The sequence below is a fragment of the Panthera tigris genome, chromosome C1, assembly GCF_018350195.1.
Source record: "Panthera tigris isolate Pti1 chromosome C1, P.tigris_Pti1_mat1.1, whole genome shotgun sequence".
NCBI classification, from domain to species: domain Eukaryota; kingdom Metazoa; phylum Chordata; class Mammalia; order Carnivora; family Felidae; genus Panthera; species Panthera tigris.
In genome coordinates, this window is record NC_056667.1 from 80,223,378 (window position 1) to 80,249,807 (window position 26,430).

The following is a 26,430-nucleotide window of genomic DNA, read 5'->3' on the forward strand; positions in this document are numbered from 1 at the left end:
CGGGGGAGGGTCAGAGAGAGGGAGACACAGAATCCCAAGCAGGCTCCAGGCTCTGAGCTGTCAGCACAGAGCCCCACGCGGGGCTTGAACTCACGGACCACGAGATCATGACCTGAGCCAAGGTCGGCCGCTCAACCAACTGAGCCACCCAGGCGCCCCTTGATAGGCATTTCTTACAAATAACTGCTCTACATTATTAATAGAGGTGCTTACTAATTAACATTAGAACTCCCCTCTTTCTGAGAAAATATTTGTGATCACTTTTCACAAACTATAACAGCCTAAATGTACTTCTTCATTATTTTGTTTTATTCAAAACAATTCCATCCTGTTGATCCAGAACATTTGAAGGTTTTTGAGGCTCTATTTAGTAGGTCAGAAGAGCTACTATTGAATGGCAAACTTTATGCGCCGGACAACTTGGAATTCTCTACCAGCACCAAAAATCAAATCCTACTTCCCCACCCTGACAGCAGAGGGGCTCCAGGTGTTGGGTGTAGGCGCCTTGCTAGTGCACTCTCTAGGGTTTTTCAGGGATTCCGGAGGAGGCTGCTCTGAGAGAACGTGCCTCTTCCACACGCCCCCTACCCAGTTTGGAGTGCACCTGCAGCCCCAAGCAAGAATAGGGCTGACTCGGATTTGGCCAAGTCAGACGTGGCATGAAAAATCAGCAGTTACTCTTCCATCTCCTATCTGTTATAAATACAATATAAATTGATAATCTGAAAAGAATTTGGGTTACGTGGCGAGCCCCGGATACTGACCGCTGCGGATGCGGACTGAGACCGTTCTCGTCACTTGCTAGTTTCGCTACTTGTTTTGGGAAACCGAGGCACCGCACGCCCTGTCCCTAGCGAGGTGGGTTTTTGCACGATCCCACCGCAGCCCGCCTTGGGTGTTCCCGTTTCCGAGCCCTTTCCGGGACCCAAGTCCCAGCTCCCGAAGGTCGGCCCCACAGCTGGCCTCGGGGCCCCGCCCCCTTTGGCCGCGGGTCGGAGCCGCCACGAGCCGGAGCTGGAGCTGGAGCCGGAGCCGGAGCCGCCGCGGCCCCTTTAAGAAGCCGCTCTGCGGTAACCCGAGCCCGCAGTCCGGGCGGGCGCGGCGGCCGCGGCGGTAGCTGTAGCCTCCGTGTGACTGCTCCTCCAAGCGGCCCGGGGCCCGCGGCTCCCCTGGCTCCCGCCGAGCATCTCGAGGGGCGGCTCTGGCCGGCGCCAGCCCTCGGGCCGGGCCGGCTGACCAGGCGCCCGTGACCACCCGCCGCCCTCCCCGGCCCGGTGCAGCCGCCGCCCGCGCGCTAGTCGCCCCGGGACCCGGCACAGGTGACGCTGTTTGGAGGGGGTTCGGGGAAAAGGGCGGGCTCGCTTTGCCCCGCGGCTCCCCGCGCCGCCGAGCGCAGTCCCCGGGCAGGGGCGCCGCGGCTTCCCGCCCCCGGCCTAGCGCGGCCGCGGGCTCCGGCGCCCGGAGCTGGGTGGGCGTCCCGAGCGCGGGAGGCGGCCAGGGGCGCCCGGGCGGGCTGCAGCAGGTGTGTGCGGCCGCTCAGCATCTTCCCGGCCCCGCGGGCTCGGGCGCCGCTCGGGGCGCTGGCGTGTGTCCCGGGGCCCGCGGCCCCGCGCCGCCCGGGCGCTCCGCGTCCCATCCCCGCCCCCGGTGTGCGCGATTCGTGCTGCGGGGTCTGCCCGGCGGTGCCTCTCGGGTCTCAGCTCAAAGGGATGGGTGCGTGGGGCAGCCAGGGAAAGCTTTCTTGTTAGAGGCCGGTACATAGTCTGGTGCATCAAGTGGGTAAGTCTCCCCCTCTCCCACCTCCCCTCTACTAAGTAAAACAAGCTTTTATTCACCCCACCCTTGTAGTTCTCAAGTGGGTCCCATTTTTAGCCACCTCATGCAGTAGGGTCTAGTGGGAAAGGGGCTGGGTTCTGTTTACAGCTCTACCATTGTAACCCCCTCAAGTTTATTGGACTGAGAACCTCGGTTTACCCAGCCTTGAAATGGGATCCCTAATGCTAGCATTTTCCTACAGCCCAAGAGGGTGGGAAACTCTGTGAAAGTACATTGAGTTGTCAAAGTTCATTAAAGAAAGGCTCACTGTTGCTGGCCAGTATTTTTTTTTTTTTTTTGAAGTACACATCTGAGTGTTAGTTTAGCTCACATTTTAATGTGAAATTATAAAATTGTTCTTAAAGAGTGATCTGTGACCAGGTTGAAATGAATATGATACCAGTTTGGAGACAAGATGGAAGAGTTTGTGTGGATATTAGGAGTTGACATGTGAAGCAGGAAGAAACCGTCATTTTGGTGAAATCTTCGCTCAGTCGTAAGCAGAGTTGAGACAAATGGATCTTGGACTGTGTGTGTGTTAAGAAAGATGCTGCCGTCTGGGCACATGGTATAGGCTAGAATGCAGCTTCATCTTTGTGGAGCCAGTGAAGGTAACATGACAGAATCCCAGTTTCCTTTTACGTGTGAAGTAGAGAATTTTTTCCCCGTGTTAATCTTTTCCTTAAATTGGAGGGATGAAACTGAATTAGACACGTGGCCCCCTGCCGTGCTAGAAAATTGGAAAGAATGGCGTGGGGAGCGGTGGACTTCGGATGACTTACCACCTCCCTGCTCCTGTGCCATCATCAGATGATCCGGAGAATGTATTTGGAGAGTGCTTCTTTTCTTCCTGCCCTTGCAATTCCTTTTGCTGCAATACCTCCCTCCAGCGTTGGGATCCTTGCTGTGTGATCTCCTATGAGTTTTACCTGCTGGAGCTGGGCACCTGGCATCCAGCCGCTCAGCGGTCATAATTGTTTACACTATGAGCTTTCTATGCCTACGCATTTCACTCTAAGCCTTCTTGACCTTGTTGGAAAGAATAAAGGCTCTTTGCAGCTAAAGCTGTGTACACTTGGAGGTGCCTAGGAAGCTGAAGGTCAAGAAGCTGAAGGTAACCCAAAGAAGCTGGGTCTTCTCAAAGACCCTGGGGGTATGGTGCAAGAGTTGGCTTATCTTTTCCTTGCTTTTTTGAAACCTCCATGGAGAGAGGTTGATTTGATTACCAAGGGAGACGGAGGCCTTGGGAGCAGGGAGCTATCAGAAACGTAACTCTGAGCTACACTGGTTGAGAGCATTCCCAGCAACGGAGTTGGGAGGAGGAAGTGGCGACTTGGGAGGGGAGGGAGGGCCATCCCAGCAACCAGAGAGGTAGTAAAGGGGCCCTGGAATCCCGACTGGGAAGTGGGAAAGGAGTCGGGCTACAGGAAGGGAGTAGTGGAGCTTCCAGGCAAACTCTAGAATGTGCCCTAGGTGTGACCTCTCCTTCTCTCCCTTACCCTCAGAGAGTGTTTCTTGCCATTCTGAGTCTAGTGCAGCCCTCCCCTCCCCTGGTGCTCTAAAAGAGGCCCACCCAGCGCTTATGTTTCTCCCTCCAAGCTGGCCTTCCAAGTCTGAGAAGAAACTGAGCAGAAAACTTCAGACCTCCATGTCTCCCCACCCCCTTCTTCTCAGATCAGTGTCCCATATCCTACACATTAAGGCTCCTTTTAGCTTTGATATCTCTTGGAAGGTTAAAAAGTAGGGTAGTCATTTTGGCAGAAAAAAGTAAACTGAACAGTGTACAGGAAGATACAGCAAACTAGTTTTTTCTGTGGAGGAAGATAATGAATTTATTGTCTGGGCGAGAATTGTGGGAGGTTGGACAAGGGAGGGCAGGAGGGGGTGGTGGAACTGTGCCAGACAGCTTGTGCTCTCGTCCTTGAGAGAGGAAAAGATGCCACCACACGCGTAGAGCCACCTTGCTGTGCCCTCCCTCCTTCCATTTGTCTTGTGAGTGGAAGAAGATAGCAATATGGAGGTGGAGTAACCATCTGTTCTCAAGGATGGGAACCAGACTTTAACTCACCACTCGAGATGAGCTATATTCACCTGCCATTGCTATCAGGCACTGAACGTATGACACCAGAGAATGCATTACATCAGGAAAGCAAGGTTCATTTTGTAAGAAAATCTGAGGTATTGTGAGAGTGACTTTGGTGGTGGTTTTTTCTTGTTGGAGATGAAAGGTAGCACACAAAGAAACGGAGTCCTACTGCTCTGAGGTTTGTTATTCATAGGGAGACAGTTGGATGTTCTGCAAGCAGATCCCAGACCTGAAAAGAAGGCAGGAATAGCAAAGGATTTTTTGTTTTTTTCTCAGAACATTGGTCTGTTCAAGGAGAAGGCAATCCTGTGGCTACATGAGAAGGAGCTTGTGAATCATTGTAAAAGGCCAAGGTTTGTGAAAACAGCGGGTAAAGAAGACAGCTGGAAGTCAGTTCAGAGCTTGAGCCAGCATGAGGAAGAGTTGCTGAGCAGTGGGACGGATAGCAAGAGTGGGGGGGGGAGAGTCTGACTAGAGGGACAAAGGCTTGTCTATAGCAGTGTTTCAAACGTTTTTGGATTACAACACAGTACAGAATGGGTTTTGCACTGCGACCCAGGACAGAAGTAAGTATGTGTGAGTCTGAAACCAGTTTCATGAAACAATATTTACTCTCTTGTGTACCGCATTCTGGTTTCTGTTTCTATGCTTCTGTTCCTATTCAGTGTTCTGAAAAACTCATCATCTATTAGTGGATCAGAGTCCACTGTTAGGAAACCATTTGCCTAATGGATGGATAAACAGGTTGCATTTGGGTTGGAGATGCTGGAGGAGGTGGAGGGGAGCACAGAGTTGATCGGGAAATCTGGACCCCTGTTGGTCCACATGGGACAGGTGGGAGTGTGGGAGCCCATCTGGTATGCTCATTCATGCAGGACTCACATTAGTGAACGCACCTGGATGGACAGGTGCCAAAGGGGACTTCCTATCAATTGTATCCACTTCAAAGCAAAATGGTTTTGAGGGAAAAGGTAGCGTGGAAGGAGTAAACTTGAATTTGAAAACAGTGTCTTTAGAGCAGATTTCTCTCTGTAGGTGAAGAGGACAAATGGATCCAAAACAAATAGGCTGGTAGATTTAGGCCACGTCCACTTTCATCAGCTGGATAGGGAGCAGAGGGGCTTATAGTGCGAAGTGTAGGCTCATAACTTTCCACACAGCTTTGAGAAGTTCTTACAGAAGTCAGTGCAGTGTGTTGTTTCAAAACTCCATGTGCTGATCAAACTCATTAGGAAATTAGCTGCTTGCCTCCCAGAGAAATGGAAAAGTACTCTCATTACCTTGTGTAAAAGGGTTAGGTTATCAAAGCTTCCTTAGACCTCTAGTTCAAGATCTACAGTCAAACTGGAATCATCATCCATAGGCGTTGGGATTGCCAAAAAAGCTTCTTGGAGAAATAGGTGAGGCAGCATGCAGCATCCTTGAGCTAATTTCCAGGATCTGTGGCCTGGAGTTAATGAGGGGCAGTGTATCTGCACGCCTTTGATCGCCTTTTCATAACAATTACCACCTGCCTCCTCCACCTGACACCATCACCAGTGGGCAAGCACAACAGAGCACAGAAGAAAACGTGCACGGGGGTCAGGGTTCACTCTGGTTGCCTCCTTATTTGCTTGTTTTCATCATCCATATTCTGACCTAGGTGGAGACTCCCTTTGACTCATCCTTGCTTTGTTTGATTTTCTTACCTCAGTTGATATGTTTTCAGTGTGTGGCTTTACTTCTCAGCTGTCTGGTATATATATCTAATGCTTTCTCCGATGTTACCTCTGAGCTCTGGACTTAGCGGTGTCCACCCGACTATTTCCATAGAGTCCCGTGGTTGTTTTCTGGCCTGTGTTGTGTTGGTCACCACCATATCCCGTCATGGCCGCCCTAGAAATAACTGTACATTGATGGGTTAATACATTGGTTTTGATTTAATTTTTACATTTTGGGGACATGGAGAATCTATCTTGGTCAAGTTAATTTAATTACCTTCTCCAAATAGGCTTAAAAATACCTTTCAAAATTACATTTTGAAGACAGAGAAAACTTCTATTTGGTATATATTTATTTGTGCGATGGGGAAGAAGGAATTTTCATTCAGGGAAAAATTTAGAACAATTAACCCCCCATCCTCCTTTACAAAGTATTAACATTTTAGGGACAGAATTCCCCAAACTGGTCTTGCTCAATTAATTAACATGTTTTGCTCTAATACGTGCAAAAACATTGAGACAGTTAAGAATTTAAATGTTTTCTAATTTATTACCTGCTATTTTAAGGACTTGTAAAGACTTCGGCTGTATGCTAATTGAGAAAGATTCGTTGCCTTTTCAAATTTTAAAAGCCTGTGTGAATGTCAGGAAACAGTCCAATTTCCTACCTGCTTAGTGGAGGAACCCAGGGTGGGATGAAGGCTGTAAGGGGGGGGAACCAAGTTGCCCACCTGGGAGGCCTGGCTGCCTGGACTGAAGGGCAGCTGGTTGGGAGTATCCCACCTTAGGATCTCCTAACCAAATCCTCGAGACATTAGGCATCTTGAGGATTGGCGAATGCTTTAAAACCTCAAGTCGCGGGGCGCCTGGGTGGCTCAGTCAGTTAAGCGTCTGACTTTGGCTCAGGTCACGATCTCACAGTTCGTGAGTTCGAGCCCCGCGTCGGGCTCTGTGCTGACAGCTCAGAGCCTGGAGCCTATTTCAGATTCTGTGTCTCCCTCTCTCTGACCCTCCCCCGTTCATGCTCTGTCTCTCTCTGTCTCAAAAATAAATAAACGTTAAAAAAAAAAACACCTCAAGTCGTTACATATTTTCTGCAGTGTTCTTTATTTTTAAATGACAAAAGTGAAACTTGCTCGTTTAAAAAAAAAAAGAAAAAGAAAAACCATTAAAACAGCCAACACTGAAGAGAATGACAGTTCACACTTTCCCCTTTCTCCACCTGCTGTCTCCTCTGGTTTGACTCCCAAACACAGCCAGGTAGCAATTTGGGGGCACAGCCCTTCTTCTCTACAAATGCCAAAATAATCCAGTTAGGTATTTATGAAATATGTATTATTTCATAGCCTGCTTTTGTTTCCCCCCCACACACACACACTCCATAGTGAATGGTGAATGCCCTTCTGTATCATCTTGTGTATTTGAATGTCTGTGTAAGCTGTGGTGTGGCTGTGCCAGTATAATCATTTCCCCATCATTGGACCTTAGGGTTTCTTCGAATGCTGTATTAAACACCCTTGGACATGCATCCTTTGACACATCTGTGCATTTGTTTTAATGATAAAAGATGAAATCATCAGTATACTGCTCATTTTATAATCTAGTTAACACAGTGCTATCAAAATTTACATATTCTACCATTTAATTCCCCAAATATTCATTCAGCTGTAAAAGTAGAGTGCTAGACACATAGTGGGGCAATGCACAGCCCTTGCTTCCAGGAGTTCCCCATCTGAAGTAGGGGGGGGGGGCTAGGCATAAACACTGGTTATAATTCCTTTAGTTTTTTTTTTTAAATTTTTTTTTTTTACATTTTATTTATTTTTGATAGAGAGCACAAGTGGGGGAGGGGCAGAGAGAGAGAGAGGGTGGGACACAGAATCCGAAGCAGGCTCCAGGCTCTGAGTTGTCAGCACAGAGCCCGACGCGGGGCTCGAACTCACAAACCGCGAGATCATGACCTGAGCCGATGTTGGACGCTTAACCGACTGAGCCACCCAGGCACCCCATAATGCCTTTAGTTTTATTTATACCCTACTTTGTTCCAAAAGCGATCTGGGATGGCTTACAAAGATCCATACAATATGACAAGATACAGTAGATTTAGGATGAGAAAGAAAAGCCAAAAGAAAATAAGATGGAGTTATGAGTGAGGTTGTAAGGGTACCTTCAAGTTCTGGCTGTAGGCTTTGCAGCAGCCTAGGAGAAGAGACAAACAGCCCACAGCAAGGTTTAAGGTGTCCAGAAGAGAAACCAAATTGGAGAAATCCATCTATTCCTGATTCTGGGAGGTGAGAGAAACTTCTTTGGATTTTCAGCAAGAAAACACTGCATATGCAATGGCCAGCATTCTCAACAACGTCCCCAATGTTGTACAAAACCTAGTGACCTTGCTTCAAGATGCCATTTCATGTCCTGTTCCTCCTTGCTAGCGAGGGGTAACATACCTTGGCCCTCCTCAGTAAGAGTCATTAGGGTGAGGGGTAAGTTCATGGGTTTAATCCAGAGAGAGCTTTAGGAGTACCAATGAAAGTAGCAATCGGGTATTATTCTTAGACCATGTTTTCTACAAGGTAATACAGGATATATAATCTTAGTGGAATTTCTGTGAGTAGAACCCACTTCTCTGAGATTACTAGCCTTGCAACTTACAAAGCAAGAAGTGAGGATATTTATTGTTATAGTTTTTTTTTTATTTTTTTTTAAAGTTTATTCATTATTGAGAGAGACAGAGCATGAGTGGGGGAGGGGCAGAGAGAGGGAGAGACAGAGAATCCGAAGCAGGAGGCTCCAGGGTCTGAGCTGTCAGCACAGAGCCCGACATGGGGCTCGAACTCACAAACCATGAGATCAGGACCTGAACCGAAGTCAGATGCCCAACTGACTGAGCCACCCAGGCGCCCCCATTGTTATAGTTTCTATTTAAATTCCGGTTGACATACAGTATAATGTTAGTTTCAGGTGTGCAATTTACTGATTCAGTGCTTCTGTACATCACATCACCCAGTGCTCATCACGACAAGCACGCTTCTCTATCCCCATCACCTATTTAACCCCTGCTCCTCACCCACCTCCCAGAAGTGAGGATTATGTTTAAATGGCATTAATGTATTGGGACTGTAACAATGAACAAAATATTTTCCTCTTAAAAACACACATGCCCAAGTCTGCAGTTGGTCCATGCAGGAAGGATGGTATGTGTTGACACTGAGGAGCTCCGCAAGTGAGAAGGCCCAGAGCCATCATTCCAAGAAATCTTGAGCTTCTCCAAGCTTCCAGTTATTACTAGGTGGTAGCATGGGAGAGTATTAGCAAGACTCAGAGGTCTACAGATTGGGGCAGTGTGACCCTGTTTTGTGAAGCTGGGAAAGTTCCACTCTCACGAGCCACCTGGGTCTGCGTTTCCATGACCACATCCACTTAAGTCTTGCCTCAGAACATCGTCCCAGGACAGTTCTTTGTTACCAAGTCTGTCGGTCAAGCTGAGGTACTTTAACAGGACTTACCCTAAATTTAAACATGAGGTTTGTATGTTTGTCAGTGTTAACCTTGAGGTCACCCAGAGCAACGTGTGACTGATTTGCACATCACCTCTTAGCTTGTGAAGTGTTTCAGAGAAACGTGTCTGTGTGTTCAGATTTTTTTTGGCTGCCTGATTAAGTGTCAAACCAGATACTGAATCAGGCTGCTAAGTGTCACATGTATTGGGAAACATGCATTTGGCAAAGGCAATCTGTGGGAAGAGGTCAGAAGAGAAACCGCTCTCAAAGTACCTTAGTAGGGGTGTTAGTTAAGTGGCCCTTAGGGACCAGCATGAAAATTCACCTAGAAAATTCAGGAACCCCTTGGCTGTCTTCTCATTTAAGCCACTACACCCCCCAATCAGATTAGAGGTGAATATAAGCTGCCGGGCTCCTAAGCCAAAGGTGAAAAAGGAGAGGGAAACGATGACACTGCTTCAGATACCAAATATCTATCCCGTTGTGACTTGGTAACATTTGAGAGATGGGTGTAACATTTCTTGGTTAGGAAAAGGTGGTGATAATAAGTGCTATCCTTTATTGAGTGGTGTTTTGATGTATTCCTGAATAACCACCCCCGGAACCTAGTGGTTTACAACAATGATTTCTTATTTGTCGTGACTCTGTGGGTGGCCAGGCAGTTACCCTGCCGCCTCTAGGCTCATTCGTATGGCAGTATTCAGCTGGAGGGTCCGCTGGGCTGGAAGATGGAAACAGGCTTGCCAGCGTGCTGGGAGCCCGTACTGAGTGTTGTCTATCAGCTGGGTGTCTCGGTTCTCCAGGTGGTCTCATGCTCCAATAGACTAGACCGGTTTCTTCACATGGCGGGTTTAGAGCAGTGCTCAAGAGAGCAAAAGGCGGATGCTGCAAGGTCTTTTGAGGCCTACCTATGCTTCAGAAACCTCACAGCCTCTCTCCTACCGATTGCGTGTCAGCAGATGGCAAGGTCAGCCCAGATTCATGGGGGCAGAGGCATAAACTCCACCTCTGGGTGACAGGGGTGGCAATGTCACACTACTGAGGAATTATCACAAGTAGCTACATGTGCCGAGCACTGTGCCTGGTACATTGATTTCATCTCACGTAAGCCAGACAACCCTCTTGCACTGTAGGCATTCTTAATCCCTTTCATCGGACTTGCAAGTTAGAAAGGTCATATTCTTCTTGCCCATGGCAACTTGATAAATCCTGGGACTAGGATTTGATTCTAGGTCTCTCTCTAGTTGAATGAAATGCATTTTAAGACTCAACAGGTGGGAGATTTGCTCAATTGTTCTTCAGCTCCTCTAACGCAGTTAATATTGTCTCTGATTCCTGTATAGAGCAGGCGAACAGAGAGAAACATAGAAGGCAGGCAGGCTTTGTTCTACCTCAGCCACTTCTCTGCATCCCAGAGACTCTCTCAGGGGGAATTGGATCAACAATTTGAAGGTGAGACGGACCTCCCTCTCTCCTTAGGTTCTGATTTCCCAGCTTGCTTGGCAGTGATTCCTTTAGAAAAGGAACAAAACATATTTTGAAAAATCTTGCTCTGTCCAGCTTTTCCTTGATTTCACAGTGTTGGCAGGAACCCAAGAGATATCCCAAGCCAAGAGGCTCCCTTCCAGGAAGGGAATTGCAGGGAAATCAGGACATCCAAAGTTGGGTAGAGGTTGGCTACAGAACCTCATTCCTCTTCCTGAGTCCCCCAGGTGACATGACACCACCTGCTTCAGCTGTAGGGCTCCTCACACGCTAACCTCTTCTAAGACTAGGAGAGTGTGTTGTATTTGAAACGTTGATTTCCTTAAAGGTGACACCTCCAATTGTATACATTTTCAACCCCTTATTATTTGTGCCAAGTACTGTATTTGTGTGATCTTCCAATTACTTGCCAAGGCCTTCCAATGCCTTGGTTTAAGACATTCTGGTTTAACCAAAAGCTAATGGCTACCATTGGAGCTCTTAGGTTTGAAAAACAAAACCTTCTTTACAATAAACTTTTAAGTGGGTTGAGATACTAGGAAACATTTACCAAGTAAATAAAATGTGCCATCTGTGCTCTCAGGCTTAAGGCCCTAGAAAGTGAACTGAATTTCTAAGGGGAGAATTCTATGGTGGATTGGGGGCTGGGAACCAGCAAAGTAGAAGGGAAAGCTGGGGAAGGTGGCCTTTTTCAATTGTCACTCCCTTATACTTCTTGTTAGGCATTAAAAAACAAATCCCATATCAGAGAGTCAGTGTAAAATGAAATAAAAAAATGTAAATAAGACAAAAAACTTAAAAAGTTGACACAGCATAGATTAATTATATTAGATTTCATTTTATTTATTTTTAAGTTAGTAGCCAGAATATGTAAAAAGTATAAATGAGCATAAGTTAGGAAAATAAGAATAAATGTTTTATTAAAATCCTAATTGAAAATACCTGTAATAGGGGCACCTGGATGGTCCAGTCGGTTAAACTTCTGACTCTTCTTTTTCTTTTTTTTTTTTTTAATGCCTATTTATTTTTGAGAGAGACAGAGACAGAATGTGAGTGGGTTGGGGCAGAGAGAGAGGGAGGCACAGAATCTGAAGCAGGCTCCAGGCTCTGAGCTGTCAGCACAGATCCTGACATGGGGCTCAAACTCACGAACTGTGAGATCACAACCTGAGCAAAAGTCAGTTGCTCAACCGACTGAGCCACCCAGGTGCCCCTAAGCTTCTGACTCTTGATCTCAGTTTAGGTCTTGATCTCAGGGCTGTGAGTTCAAGCCCCGAATTGGGCTCTGCGCTGGGCATGAAGCCTTCTTAAACAAAACAAAACAAACAAACAAACAAACAACCTATAATAGAAGGGAGACCTAATCAAGTGCTGTGGGAAACAGAGGAGAGAAATTATTTCTTGAAAGAGCAGGAATTCTCAGGGAGGGGTTAAGGAGGAGATACCCACCCGTCCTTGCTGTGCCAGAATGTCGTGGTGGGGACTCTGGGCTGAGTGAAAAAATATCAACCTCCCAACCCCCCAACAACAACCAAACTTTAAAAAGAAGACTACAGAATCTTCTTGACTGGTCTGCATAAGAATACATACAGAGAAAGTACTGTATGAGCACATGTGAGAGGGGCAGGGAGAAGCTCTGGGATATGAAATTTTGAAAAACAATGAGAAGGGTCAGAGAAAGATCTAGAAGGCACTGGCATAAGGAGACAAAAGGGAAATCTTGGACTAAAGTGATTTGTAGCAATATGAATTAGCTATTACAACAGTTCTCCAAGTTGTTGCAAGATGGGGCCACCCCACAGCCCCTGAGTGTGGGGGTCTCTTACAGAGCCAGTTTGGGGAACAGAATTTTAGCCTCCCTCCTGCTTGTACATCCTGTGATTGTAATTATTACATAGGACGGTGGGAAAAATAAAGGTCAGGTAGAAAAGTATGAATATTTAACCTTAAATATTTAAAATTTTGTTATTAAGACAATCTATAAACCAAAAAAAAAAAATTCAGGGAGGTGTCCATTGCCAGGGTGTGTAACATGGAGAATTGAATGATTTCTCTTTGATTTGAATTCTGTTATATGCTCTTGGAAGAAAAAGGATTGAAGGAATGGGAAAAATATAAAGGATACCCTTATTCAAAGTTTAGTATCTTAAGTGACAGGGAAGAACCATAGAGAATTCTTTTCTTATCCTCATGAGCAGTTCCTTGTTAAATCTTAAGTAACATCATGTATCTGAGAAAGGGAGTGTAATTTAATCATTTTCATATAGGGTTCCTTACTCCTTCCTGGTTTAGTCTTCATTTTCTTCCCATTGCTTCTGTTTAAAAAGCAGTACCATGAATATTTGAGGATTTATGGAAGTTAGGTTGATTTCTTATGTAGCTGCCTTCTGGTAGACCTTCACACTAATGCTAATGGTACTTGGTACTCAGGAAATGAAAGGAGGTGGAATGTTTCTGCACATAGTTTTCCTAACTTTTTTTCATATAGCTTTTGATGTAGAATGAAAATAACAGTAATGACAATAAAAAACAAAAAGTATAACTGTAGTTAGTTGAGAACTTTGTACATATTTGATTAGATGTTTAATGGTTTTTACAAGAATCAAAAGACAAAAGTGGGTAGTGTGGTAGTTATTTTTTACTAAGGGGGGGGGGTGTTATTGTCTCCGTTAATTACTAACATTTCGCAAGCACTTAGATAAGCATTTGCCCATATGTAAATGCAAACAGAAACCAGAATGAATAGGTGAGGTGCTGGTGTGGCTTTTTTGAAAGGGTTTTTGTTTGGTTTGGTAAATGTCTCATCTTCTGCAGTCATGCGTTCATTTAAAAATGGCTTATAGTTTGCAAGTAGAGACTTTTAAAACACTTTCACATGTTAGGCTTACTGACATGGTAGATAAATCAGTAAGTACTTCTGTAGCTGGTAACAGTATGAAAATACAGTGCAGATTATAATTATTATGAAACCTTTGAACACATACTATATGTTATAAGGAATTTGGGGTAGACAAACTATATATGCTACTCCTATGACCTAAATGTTTGTTTTCCCCTCCCCACCCTGCAAATTCATATTTTGAAATCCTACCCCCAGGAGGTGGTAGTATGAGCCAGCAGGGTCTTTGGGAAGTGATTAGGTCATGAGGGTGGAACCCTCATGAATGGGATCAGTGCTCTTGTAAGAGACCCCACTTGAGCCACCTTGCCCCTTCTGCCAGGTGAAGCCTGTGACCTGGAGGAGGGCCCTCACCAAACCATACTGGTACCCTGATCTCAAACTTCCAGCCTCCAGAACTGTAGGCAGTAATAAATTTCTGATGTTTATAAGCCACCCAGTCTGTGGTATTTTGTTACAGCTGTACAAATGGACTGAAGCACTTATTCAGTATTAGGTCACTTTAAAATATTGATGGGTACTTTTTGCTCTTGGACATTTGAAGTGATTTTCCTTTTGAAGGAAATATGTTCTCAGGTTTTCCCAATGTTCTGACTACACTGTAAAATGAGGGACCTGTTGCTGATGAGATACTAGCAGAATGAAAAGCACATATAAGAATATGAGTATCTGTTATTGTCATTTTATTTAATAGACATTTATTGAGCACATGCTATATGGCAGGCCTGCGCTAGGCATAGGGATGCAGTGGTGAGGGAGAAAATGTTCATGTTTCCCACCTTTATGGGGCTCACATTTCTCTGGGGGAAGGAGACATTCATTGAAATTGCAGCTACATCTGACAGAGACAAATACCATATGATCTCACTCATGTGGAATCTAAAAAAAACCAGATGAATATACAAGCAAACAAATAGAATCAGACCTATAAATACAGAGACCAAACTGATGGTTGCTAGAGGGGAGGGTGGTGGGGAGTAGGCAAAATGGGGAAAGGGGAGAGGGAGACACAGGTTTCCAGTTAAGGAATAAGTCACGGGGATGGAGGGCACGGTGTAGGGAATACAGTCAGTGGTACTGCAGTAATGTCGTATGGTGACAGATGGTAGCTATGCCTGTGGTGAGCCTGCTGTAACATACAGAATTGTTGAATTGCTATGTTGTGCACATAAACTAATATAACATTGTGTGTCAACTATACTCAAGTTAAAAAGAAATTTTTAAAAATAAATTGCAGCTGTAAAGGCGAGGGACTTGGCACTCTGAGAGCAGATGAGGGGAGGGGGGCTGATCTGGTGCTGGAGCTTGGAGAAGGCTTCTCTGAGGAAGTGAGGGTTGACCTGAGAGCTGAAGAAGTTTGAGAGTTAACTCGGGAGTAGCCAATAGAAAGATCAAGTTGCAGAGAATAAAGGGTAATGGGGAGCAGAAGACTCCCAAGGCAGCCAGAAAGGATGGATTCAAAGTGCACGGGTTAGAGAGCTTGCCCTGAGGTGGAAGGACAGATGGGTGAAGGTGCAGGTAGTTTGTGTGCAGGTAGTGTTTTCATATGTTGGCTTCTGTGTGTGTGTGTGTGTGTGTGTGTGTGTGTGTGTGTGTGTGTGTGAAGTCAGATGGGGGTTATCTGTTAAGAATGGGGGTGGATGGTTAGACATTTGAAAAGTAGAGATGATTTGAAAAATCATTTGTGGAGTGGGAAAGGATTGGTTGGCCTGGGCAGTGCATGGGAGCGCTGTGCAGCCTTGAGGGTTGTTTGATCCCACTGTCATTCTTCACTCACCAGCCTCAATCTCTGCGGGTATGTGACATTTCCCAACAGCGCTCTGATTGTTTAGGGCTCATCACTGAGTAAATAGTTGAGCAGCTCTGGGGTTGGAGTTTTGCCAGCTCTTGGCAGTGGAAAGGGAATGTGGGGTGTTAGTAAGAGTATTACTGAAATGATGGTCTTTAGGATCTAAGCTGATGAAAGAGGGAAATAAAACAGAGGAAAGGACTAATGCATAGGAACAAGCAAAGAGGTCAAGTAGTCTTGAGAATGTTGTAATACTGAGCACACCTGAAGGAAAAGTCAACAGGGGAATACTTGAAATGCTGTTTCTGAGGCAGATAAACAATGAGTAAGGGACAATGAAGGTCCCTGATTGGTTGAGGTGGCATGGAAGAGGTGCCATTTCTGATAAAGAAGGACTGGGTTGTTAAGGAAATCTTGGCCTCCTACATAGTAAGAAGTCACTCAGGATGATATCAGGGCTGGAGGAGATCAGTGAACTGAGACCAAAGTCCCCAAATGGAAGGAAATGTTCAGGAGGTCGGAATACAACACTGAGGAGGGGGAGAGGAGGCATTACCGAATAGTAGGACCAAAACACTCTGGGTGTTTCCAGGGAGCAGGGGGATGGAGGAGTAGGGCCTGAAGGAGACCACAAGGAGCAAAGAGGATATAGGCTGGCCTCCTGACTCTGAAGTGTGGGAGACTAAGGCATCTGCTCCCTGAGAGGGGCTGCCGGGGAGGAGGAGTGTCTTCAGAGCACGTGGAGGAGAGGCAGGGGATATGGGTGGGGAGCAGCAACCCCAGGGGGTTTAGTGGACAGGTTGGAGAGGTGGAGGGAGAGAGGGACTGGGTCAGGTGGCTGCCGGGAAGGAACTTTGGAGCATGACAGAGGTAGTCCCGTGGTAGAGGATAGATTTCTGCAGTGGGGTCTGCCTGCATGGGTGTGTGTTGACTGATGTAAACAGGGATGAGTTAGGGGCCTAGGGCTAGTGGTCAGACACTGGTCTTGTTACCCTTGGCTGGAGTGGTAACAGACCCAGAAACTGCATGCCATCTTGCTGCCTGGGATGGATGACGGTGGAAGCAGAAACTTCGTGTCTGCCATATGCTGAGTACTGTTCTAAGTATCTAACACACATGTGGTTTGTGCCTTAGGACATCTGTACCAGGTTAGGACTGCTGTTACCTCCATTGTGCAGGAAACTGAGGGCCAGATAAGGCAAATTTAGAAATCTGTCCTGGGTCACACAGCAAGCAGTGGAATAAGGTTCAATCCCAAGACCATGACTGAGCCTGTGTTTGTCCCATCATGTTACGTGTACTTAATGTTTTCCTACAGATGTAGTTGTGATTTTTAAAAACCTAAATGATGGACTGTTAGAAGCTTATGTAGTATTTAATGCAAAATTTTCTTTTTAGATACCAAAGTTCAGTTCAGTCCTAGAATCCCAGAATCTTTGAGAGCTCTCTGAAGGCTAGACTTGGGCTCAACATCTCTCCCCCCACCCCCACCCCCACCCCATGTCCTTTTATCTCTTCTGTGATGGATGCCCAGGCACCTCTAAATTGTTAGAAGGTTCTTCCTTGAATTAAGCTGAACTCTCCTCTCCCTGTAATTTTTGCCCATTTGTGCCTTTTTGAGTAATGCAGAATAAGTTCCATCTTTTACTTTTTTACACGACAATGAAGATGTTTGAAGGATGCTCTTGAGTCCTTTCTAAGTAATCTTGTTCCCAATGGTTTGCGATTAATTCAGAGTAAAGTGGGACTGGTAAGTGTCTTGATCCAAAGGACATTTTTATGCTAACTACCCGAGCCTGAAGTTTGTTTTTTGTTATTAGTATCTTCATTACATTATCATCTCTCATAGGTTTGTGTATCTTCAACTGCTGAGGCTTCCACTGTGTGTGTGTGTGTGTGTGTGTGTCAGAGAGAGAGAGAGAGAGAGAGAGAGAGAGAGAGAGAGAGAGAGAGAGAGAGATGTAGCCAATGTGTTAAGTCCTATACTTAGGCATTGCCTTTGGACAATTTATTCCTGTTATACTTTTTCTTTTTGATTGGGACTCACTATTTCCACTTATGAAGAGAATTTAGGAACCTGATTCTGTTAACCCATTACATTAGCTATCCTTCCCAGCTCTGCATTATGTGCAGGTTGAGTATCATATAAATATCTGTAAAAATGTTACTAATACAAACCAAAAAGAGAGAACCTTATAGGATATTAGAATATATTTCTCAAGTTTATTTTAGCTCATTGATCCACAGGCTGCTTCTAGTTTTTCAGCTAGCTCTGGATCTACCTAATTTTGTTTTCCAGCCACATTTCTTCATATTATTCATAAAGCTTTCAAGAGGAACTTTCAGAACTCTCCTGGAATCAAGTTATCCTTCATTTGGTATTCATTCTGCCAGGATTTGACAGTCAGTTAATTGTGGGAATAAGGGATAGGAAGGGGACCAGAGTGACTGAGCTATTCTAGATTGGAAGATGGGAAAGTGTGGTGGATAGCACCATTCTCTGAGCTGTGGTACTCTGGGAGAAGTACTGGTTTGGGATTAAGTTCAGCTTGAGTCATGTAGAGCCCATGGGGCCTCCAAGATGCCCCTAAGGAGCCATCCAGAGGGAAGGTGATCATCCAGGACTAGTATGCTGGGGGATGGTGAGGTTTGATTGCACACAACAGAAGCTATGTTAAAGATTTGGGTCATATACCCAGGCAGAGCCTATAGAGTGCAAAGAAGAGGTTCTGGGTTGGGGCAGGGGAGGTAGACATTTCAACACTTGAGGGAGTTCTTGCTCAACAGCCTCCACTTTTTGGTGAAATGCGAAGGAACCATATCTATTATAAGAGAGAGAGAACTGAAGATTTAAGTCCAGTGAGTGTTTGGAATCAATGTGGGAAATAGGAAAGGAAACTTAGGAAGGACGGGAAAAGGAATGCTAAACACAAGGAAGCATTCTTCCCAGCTTCCCCCTTCCTTGCTGCCCTTAAAGACAACCACACAAGACCTTTTCCTCTTTAACATTTTTACTGCTGATCACTACAGCAGTGGTTCATGTTGTGTCAGAATGGGAAGGAGTGCAGTTCTGCATGTGTCTGGAAGTGGCATACTTCCTAGGGAAGCCCTTGTATTACAAGAGAATAACGAACATGGGAAGTGAGAGTAATCATTGTGTTTCCAGGTCGGTAGTTCTAGATTCAGCTGGGGGAACTGAGTCTTGCACTTCAGCCTTAAAGAGTCTTGTTGGGACTTCAACAGAAGAGAAGATGTCCTGTTGGTTTGCACTGAATACCTTCCGATATTTCCTCACTGTTTACTGTCCTCTCTGTGGGGTATTTATTTCACGGAAAGTGGGGAATACTCCCTTAGCACCCTGAGCTTGGCACTTTATGTGCTAGTGATCAGTTTCTTTGCTTCCCTACTGGCCTATAAGCGTGTCCCTTTTTGTATTCGAGACCTTGCACAGGAGTTGGCTGGTGGGCATGTGACAGATGTCCAATGAACTGTTGGCTGAAGTGAGGGCTGAGTCAGTTTGGCTGTGCTTTTTCCGGTGACCCTGCCTCTGGGAGTCCTGGTGGAGGGGGCTCTTATAAGCTGACGGTAAAGAGATGTACTTCAAACCTTCTCATGTTTTTCTTCTAAGAAACCAGCTTGAATGGAAGCTTATGGAAACCGTCTTGGGAGAAAATGTTCAAACATCATTGCATTCTGGAGTCCTCTGGAAGAGTTTCTCTGGTGTGAATCAAGATGGGCTAATTACATTGTAAAGTTCATGTCTAGACACTCCCCTTGTAAATTGCCACAGAAATATTTCCGACTTCCTGTTCTGGCTGTTCCTTCCTAGCCTAGAATCCCCACTGTCTGCCAGCTCCTAGCCATATGTAGAGGTGTAGGAACCAGGTCTAATACTTTTCTCCTTTTACTGTGTATTCTTCTACTCAATAATCTCCAAACTCTCAAAAGTTCTTAATCTATGTCAGTAATTAGTGTTGTTCGGCTTTGTCCATTTTCCTCCTTCTCTTGCCTGATTTGGTGAATGAACAGAGGTACTTGCTTTCTACCAGAAGCCTTGGTTTTCTGGGGGAAATTTATTAAAAAAATCACAAGATTTGTCCTTGATTTGGCATGACTAATGAAGCAAGCAGCTGCTTAATAAGAAGCAAAGCTGAGAGTAGAACAATTTAATTAGCTTCTGTCTGTTGAGCCTTTAATAGAAGCCACAACTGGACTATATGGAGCTCTTTAGTTTTAAATGAAATGTTTTTGTGAAGGGAGACTCTCAACATGTCCCTCAAAGACCGCAGTTAAGTGAAAGGAAATCTGTTAAAAATATAAAGTAGCCAGTATAACAAAGACTTAATAAAAACTAGCTGTTTTAGGAATCGGGGAATTTCTTAATGGTGAGTTGTTAGAGTGCTTTTGTTTTTTAATGTATTGATTACATCAACAGTTCATAAAATGGATAATGTGTAATACTATGTTTTATAATACAAATTTTAGCAAACATTAATGAAATAAATGCTCATTATATACGTTGAATTTTAACAAAAGTGAATGAGTAGCTCATATCCAGCACCCTCCAGGACTCGTAGGCAATGTGTAGAAAGAACCCTTCAGGGCAAACCATCCTTCACATTTAAGATTAGACTGTCCACTCTTTTCTGGTTAGTGGCTTCATTTTCTTCATTTATCTGTCCACCTGGCCCCCATTTGCTTTAATCTTAGAAAACCATTTTGCCTTTTACATCTCACTTAGTGAATTATAATGATGTTTAATTTATGCACAAAACTTACTTTTATGTATTATTTGGTTAATAGGCTAAAAGATCACAAATTAAAAAATTTAATACCCCAAAACACATGTTGAATTAAAAAAAAAGTAAATGAGCAATAAAGTTAATGGAACCTCCTGCAGAAGAGTGGTATTATCAATATTTTCACTGAGCACACACACCAGAAAGAAAGAATGGGGAAAGAACTCATTACAGACACATGAGTTCTGTCAGAAGGGGCCCTGTGGGAGCCTGATTCTTATTACAAGGTCCTGGTTGGAAGGGAATGAAGTGGGGTTATTGCTAGTGCAGTCAATGACTTGGTTTTTCTCTAGTGAATTGGCTCCACGAGGTGACTTTATTTCTTCACATTAGGCAGCTGGAAATATGTATTGATTCATTTCCTTTTCATTTGAGGGTCAGCTCTATCAAAGATGGAGCCATTTCTAGAAATGCTATATTTGCTAGATATGAGTAAATGCTTTAGTGTCTTTCTTTTGGTCTGAATGTTCCTAAGATTTTTAGGAGACAAATAAAGTTCAGTTCAATGAGAAGGGAAACATACTTTGAATGTGTATATATGCATATTCTTTCTGCTAACTCTACCCTTAAAACCTGAAACGCTTTTATAAAAATCTTTTATTGTAAAGATAAAAAGTCATGGAGGATTTTTGGTCCAAGGATGTGTGTGATTGCAGAATTATTTTTAAAAGTTAAATACTAATTTAAGTAGAAAAGAACCAGATGGTATTATTCTTCTTAAGATTTTAATTTTGGTTTAAATGTTTTTTGTCTCACTGTACAATTAGTTTTTATAACATAATTATTTTTTGTTTTGCTGTTGCAGATAATGTTAGTTTTATTATGATTTTTGGCTTGTTTCCTAGAAATTATCTAATGAACTCATTTTATAGATGAGGAAATAGAGGCATAGAGAAATCAGGTGATTTGTCCTAAGTTTAATTAAAAATTAATATTACTAAAAGAATACCTTCAGTTATAGTACTTGAAATTTCCTCTTAATGTTAAACACTAAGACTTAGATAATTTTGAATATCATGCTATTAAATTTGCCACCTGAGATTTGTAAGAGTGAAATATTTAAGATAACCGATTTTCCCCCTTTTTTATTTTAATACAGATATAAGATACATGACAAATAGCTGGTAAAGACTTAAAAGTCTTTTAGTTTCTTTGTATTCTTAGATTTGTGCTAAATTAAAATAAATTACTAAAAATATAACCACATACTCTTTTAAAATTAAAAATTAATGTAGGTTTATTATGAGCAATTTAAAGCAATTTATAGCTATTATTTCTCTTAACAGGTTGAAGAAATATGGATACCAACACCAAACTGGTCTTCAGCACTGTTTTTACCAGCTTTTTCACCTTTCAGCTTCTTTTCCACTTTATAAGTTACTGGTTTTCAGCAAAAGTTTCTCCAGGTTTTAATAGTCTCAGCTTTGAAAAGAAGATTGAATGGAACTCAAGGTAAAGCCTATGAAAATGTAATTGATTTTAAAAAGTGAGTTTTATGAAATAAAATCATTTAAAATATTTCCAAAAAATCTTTCATTTAAGATCTAACAAAATTTAAGGTCAGATTTTTTTTTTTAAGTTTATTTTTTATTTTGAGAGAGAGAGCACGCAGTTGAGTGGGAGAGGGGCAGAGAGGGAGGGTGAGAGAATCCCAAGCAGGCTTTGTGCTGCCGTAGAGCCCGACTTGGGCCTTGAACTCAGGAACTGTGAGTTGTGACCTTAGCCAATATCAGGACTGGGACATTTAACTGATTGAGCCATTCAGGCGCCCCTAAGGTCAGATTTTTTTTAAATTTGACCTTGGGAATAAATAAAAGGAAAGTAAGTAGATAGATCTTGTATGAGAAAATTCTAAAAATTCTTATATTGAAAGATGTTGGGAAAAATTGAACTTTCTGGGGAAGTGTGGGAAGGTTAAGTAGGCTTCAGTTGATTGCAGAAGAGTCCTGTTTTACATTCTTCTCTGAAACATTTATGAGAACAAACACATGTCTTTGGAAATGATAACATAAATAAACGTTAGTTAGGGCTGTGAGTAGCCTATATATAGTGTTGGCTGGCTTAGCCAGACTGGGGGAAGTTATGCTACTCACCAAAGAACATGGTGTATGGTTAGCACATCTGTATCTCTCTTTTAATGAACTTTTCATTATAATTCAGAGACCAGAATCGACTCTTTTGCTAAAATAAAAATTGCTTTTTAGATTTTTTTTAAACAAAAAATAAAGGGAAAATGAGTAGTACATGTAAGTGATAGAAATCTGCAGGAGTTTTAATTCGTTGGTTTACATTTTTTGTGTGAGTGCAACTCATTAATCTTTCACGATATGTCAAACACAAAATAACTCTGATGACTGCTTCATGTGCTTTGGAGCATTTTGCCCCCAAACCACCGGGCATTTGCAAACTGCAGTGCATTGGAGCAACTATGGGCATATTCTTTTGTTGTTACTTACTTGAAGTTGATGCTAACTGTAAAATGAATTCAGTAGGTCTCTAAAATCGCTATAATGATTTCTCACTGAGTTTTCCTTTTAGAATTAACTTCTGCCAAAGTCGAAGTGTTTATTTGAGAATGGTCACATTTGACCAGAAATTCCCTGTCTTTGAGCCAAATTGTTTTGTAGGCATCCACTTTTATAACTCAGACTGGGAATAAGACTCGAGTTTCCTTCTGCACCTTACAGTGATTTGTCCAGTTCATACATGCTGTAGCTCTTTTTACCCTAAAAGTGAGAATTATTTCTCTCTGTATTTTTGAAAAATAAGAAGTAGGATTTTTGTTTTGTCTTAAGAATAGTGCGAAGCTGCTGTTAAAATGTGGGATACAAAAGATACTAACCATTATTTTTAAAAACCCTTTCTAACCTGGAGATAGGTGGAGAATAGGGAAAGAGAAGGAAGGGGCCAGGGACTGGGTTAGGAGACCAGATTTGCTGAGAGTCAATTTTGAACTGTTTTTCATTTCCTTTTCACCATGGTTAGGGTAGGTAAGGGCATTTGAATCTTGGAGAGCAGCAGGCCAAAGAAATTGGGATGGTACAGAGAGAGAGGCAAAGATGAAAATGAAACGAAATTGAAAAATACTTTGCATTATTCAGTCTTATCGCTGCCATTCTATGATGCGCGGGATCACCATTTGGGAAACCAAGTTCCTATTTGAAAAGGAGTCTAGGATTATCGAAGACTCATTACCCTACTCAAATGATGTTCTCTTCTCTCTCTTTCTCTATCATATTTACTCCTGTTCCCACTCCAGCTTGGTTTACATGAGACTTAAGCTGTGAGGTAGAGTGCAAAGAAAGAAAAAAATTGGCTGCTTTTTGTGTAAAGTACATGTATATGTCTTGAAATTCAGCTTCTAGTCTTAAAACACCAAGATCAATATAGCTCACATAATTCTTACTAATAATCAGGAAAGTTTCTGAACAACTAGTCGTCTGAGCCGTACAGTAGCAAAAGGAGGGAAAAAACCCCAGAAAATTCACACCCGAGGGATAACAGTTTAATTAATTATAAGTGACAAATTGCTGTAATTCATCGTTGCTTTTTCTGGAAAAAAGCATACCTGTAGGTATTATTTATATCTTATAATTAAAAAACATTTTCTTATATCCACTTGTTTTCCTATGGTATAGAAAGCCCAATTGTGTTGAATACTCCTAATTTTGAAATCTACTTCTCTAATTTTTAACTCTTATCTGTTTGAGCTAAATAATTTCTCTTGGCAATATTCTTAATACTTGTGAATGATTAAGTCAGTAACTTTAAATTGCTGTTCTACGGTGGTCATTATTTCCATTATTTCACTGCCTTTTCATTAGCATAAATGTTTCTTTTTAACCTTCTTTGAAAAAAAAGTATGTTCTTTTGGGTAGAATCTTGGTGTTTCATTTTAGACAGTGAGGAATCTACATCTTGCTTTACCAGGAATCTGATTTTAAAGAATACACTGAAATGTTTATTAACAGAAGTTTCTGAATGAATAGATTTTTAATGCAGCATGCAGTATGTAAGCACAGGGTTTTTTCTTTTTCTGCTCATTGTAGTGGGAGGTTGTTTGACCCAAGTTAAGTTTTAACTTTTCTCTCATGAATTATATGTCATTTCAATCAGCTAAGCCTTTTTAATCCTTCCCATTTACCATGTAACATTTCAACACAAAAGGGAATTTGAGGACTAAGTATCAGGAACAAAAAGTTGTCATTTTTCCAAGGGGAAACATTCTGATCTAAGTTTACTAAACACTAGAGCAAGTTAGTAAGAAGTTGTGGTTTCTCCTTTCGTAGAATTTTTGAATGGCAGTAGAATGCTGGTTGTATGATTATTTAAATGGAGTGTTTTATTTGACATAAAGGAACTTAAATCCTTAGACTGCTATGTTCAGTATATAGGTGTGTTTGGCGTGAAAATTCCAGACTTGTAAACCAGATAAACAGGGTTAATTATTCACACTTCAAAATGATCCTTTGGTATTACAAAGGATTCTTTGTTAGTGCCTTTAAATTAGTGAGGATTTTTGAGCATTTAAATATGATTTGATTTAACATGATATATCTATTTAGGACCACATCATTTATTAGATCGAGCATACTGATTTTTCAAGTTACAGTAAAATTTTCTAATATCAAGCTTTATGTTAGTTAATATATATTTTTATGTTTATATGTTTTATGTTTATGTTATATATTTTTATGTATTTTATGTTTATGTTATATATTTTAAGTTTATATACATTTTTTAATGTTTATTTTTAAGAAAGAGACAGAGACAGAGCTTGAGTGGAGGAGAGGCAGAGAGAGGGAGACAGAATCTGAAGCAGGTTCTAGGCTCTGAGCTGTCAGCACAGAGCGCGACGCGGGGCTCAGACTCCCGAAATGAGAGATCATGACCTGAGCGGAAGTTGGATGCTTAACCGACGGAGCCATCCAGGGACCCCTATTAGTTGATATATTTCACTGTTAAAGAATTGGGGTCATATTTTAGACAGAAGTCTATTGTGCCCCATTAATTTCTAAAGAGAAAATTTTGTCATTCCTTTGTCCTTTATTCTAATGAAGAGAAAAGAATCTTCATTACTTCTCAACGTTTTCATTATGTGAATAAATATATTGCATCCTGTGTACAGTTCTTTAGCAAATCTGAGAGCTTGGGTATTGGTTGAACCATTAAATTATTAGCAAGATTTCTTTGTAGAAACTGATGTTTTTCATCTAAATCTTTCTCCTTCTATGCAAGAAAATTCAGCCTGGATTTCGTGAACATTTTGCTTCGCTTGAGCATGTCTTTTAAAAATAGATTTTCTGTATAAATTCATGGTCCTCAATTTTTCTGTTTAGAAGTGGTTTCATAATAATGACAAAAAGAGACTAATAATAGCTGCTCTAGCTTTCTCATGAATTGGTTACAGGAATCAAGTGCAGCAATGCATGTGAATGTGCATTTGACACTGAAATCTCCAAGGTAATAAGTTTTAATTTCATGATCCATTCGAATCCTGATTCAAGGATATGGAATTGGTTAAGGCCAGTAGGTTTGGAAGTTATTTCTAACTGATTGGAACAGGAAACTAATGGCACAGCAATGCTGTTAGTGATGGAGCTTGGAGTCAGGTGCCAGGTAGTGGGCTCACCAGTTGCCGTCTGTCTGCACAAAACTCTGTCAACTGCATCATCAGATATGCTTCCACTTTGGAACTTTTAACGAATAAGTGACTCCACAGTCTTCTAGCAGAAAACTGTAGACCTGGGCAAACTTCTCGTTATTAATTCCAAAGTAAAGTTGTAGCCCTTGGATTTCCAAGTGACAATTTTGTTATGCTTTTAGAGCTACTCCATTCCTATACGTAAATGCTTCCAGATTTCACATCTTCAAATGTTAAATGTCTTTGCCAGAATTAAAGTTTATTGCAAAGAATCTAAAATCTTTGTATGTATTTTGTTTCTTTTCAGGGTAGTATCTACATGCCATTCTTTGGTGGTTGGGATTTTTGGCCTCTACATTTTCTTTTTTGATGAGGCTGCAAAAGCTGATCCACTTTGGTAAGCTATTTCTTTCCAATATAGTCCATTTGATTTATGTTTTGATATTAATTATTAATATGAACATTTCTTACTTTAAAACAGAAAATGTATTGATGGTGCATGGTTTATTAAAATGCTTGTGCTCAGACTTATTTTAGCGAGGTGCAATAAAATGATTTATTTTAGATTTGAACACAAATAATGAAGGCCACTTTGCACTAGCATTGCAATTGTTACCCAAGATGGAGAATGTGATGATAACGATGTAAACATTTATACTGACTTAGTGAGTAAAACCAAGTTGTTGTTACCACTGTTCTGAGCAAAAAATGAG

At 42.4% G+C, this 26,430-nt stretch overlaps 1 protein-coding gene across 3 annotated transcripts in view; it reads left to right on the forward strand.

The window, feature by feature from the left end:
* Positions 1 to 26,430, forward strand: part of TLCD4 (TLC domain containing 4) — a 97,295-nt gene that overhangs the window by 26,871 nt on the left and 43,994 nt on the right. Inside the window, exons 1-3 of one of the 3 annotated variants that reach the window (XM_042997955.1) lie at positions 1,047 to 1,319; positions 21,360 to 21,525; positions 26,025 to 26,114. In XM_042997955.1, the coding sequence (XP_042853889.1) occupies positions 21,371 to 21,525; positions 26,025 to 26,114 (245 nt within the window). In that variant the 5' untranslated portion in view covers positions 1,047 to 1,319; positions 21,360 to 21,370. Of the gene's footprint in view, positions 1 to 1,046; positions 1,320 to 18,908; positions 18,995 to 21,359; positions 21,526 to 26,024; positions 26,115 to 26,430 lie in introns of those variants that run through there. The other 2 variants (XM_042997956.1, XM_042997954.1) reach the window with 2 other exon arrangements.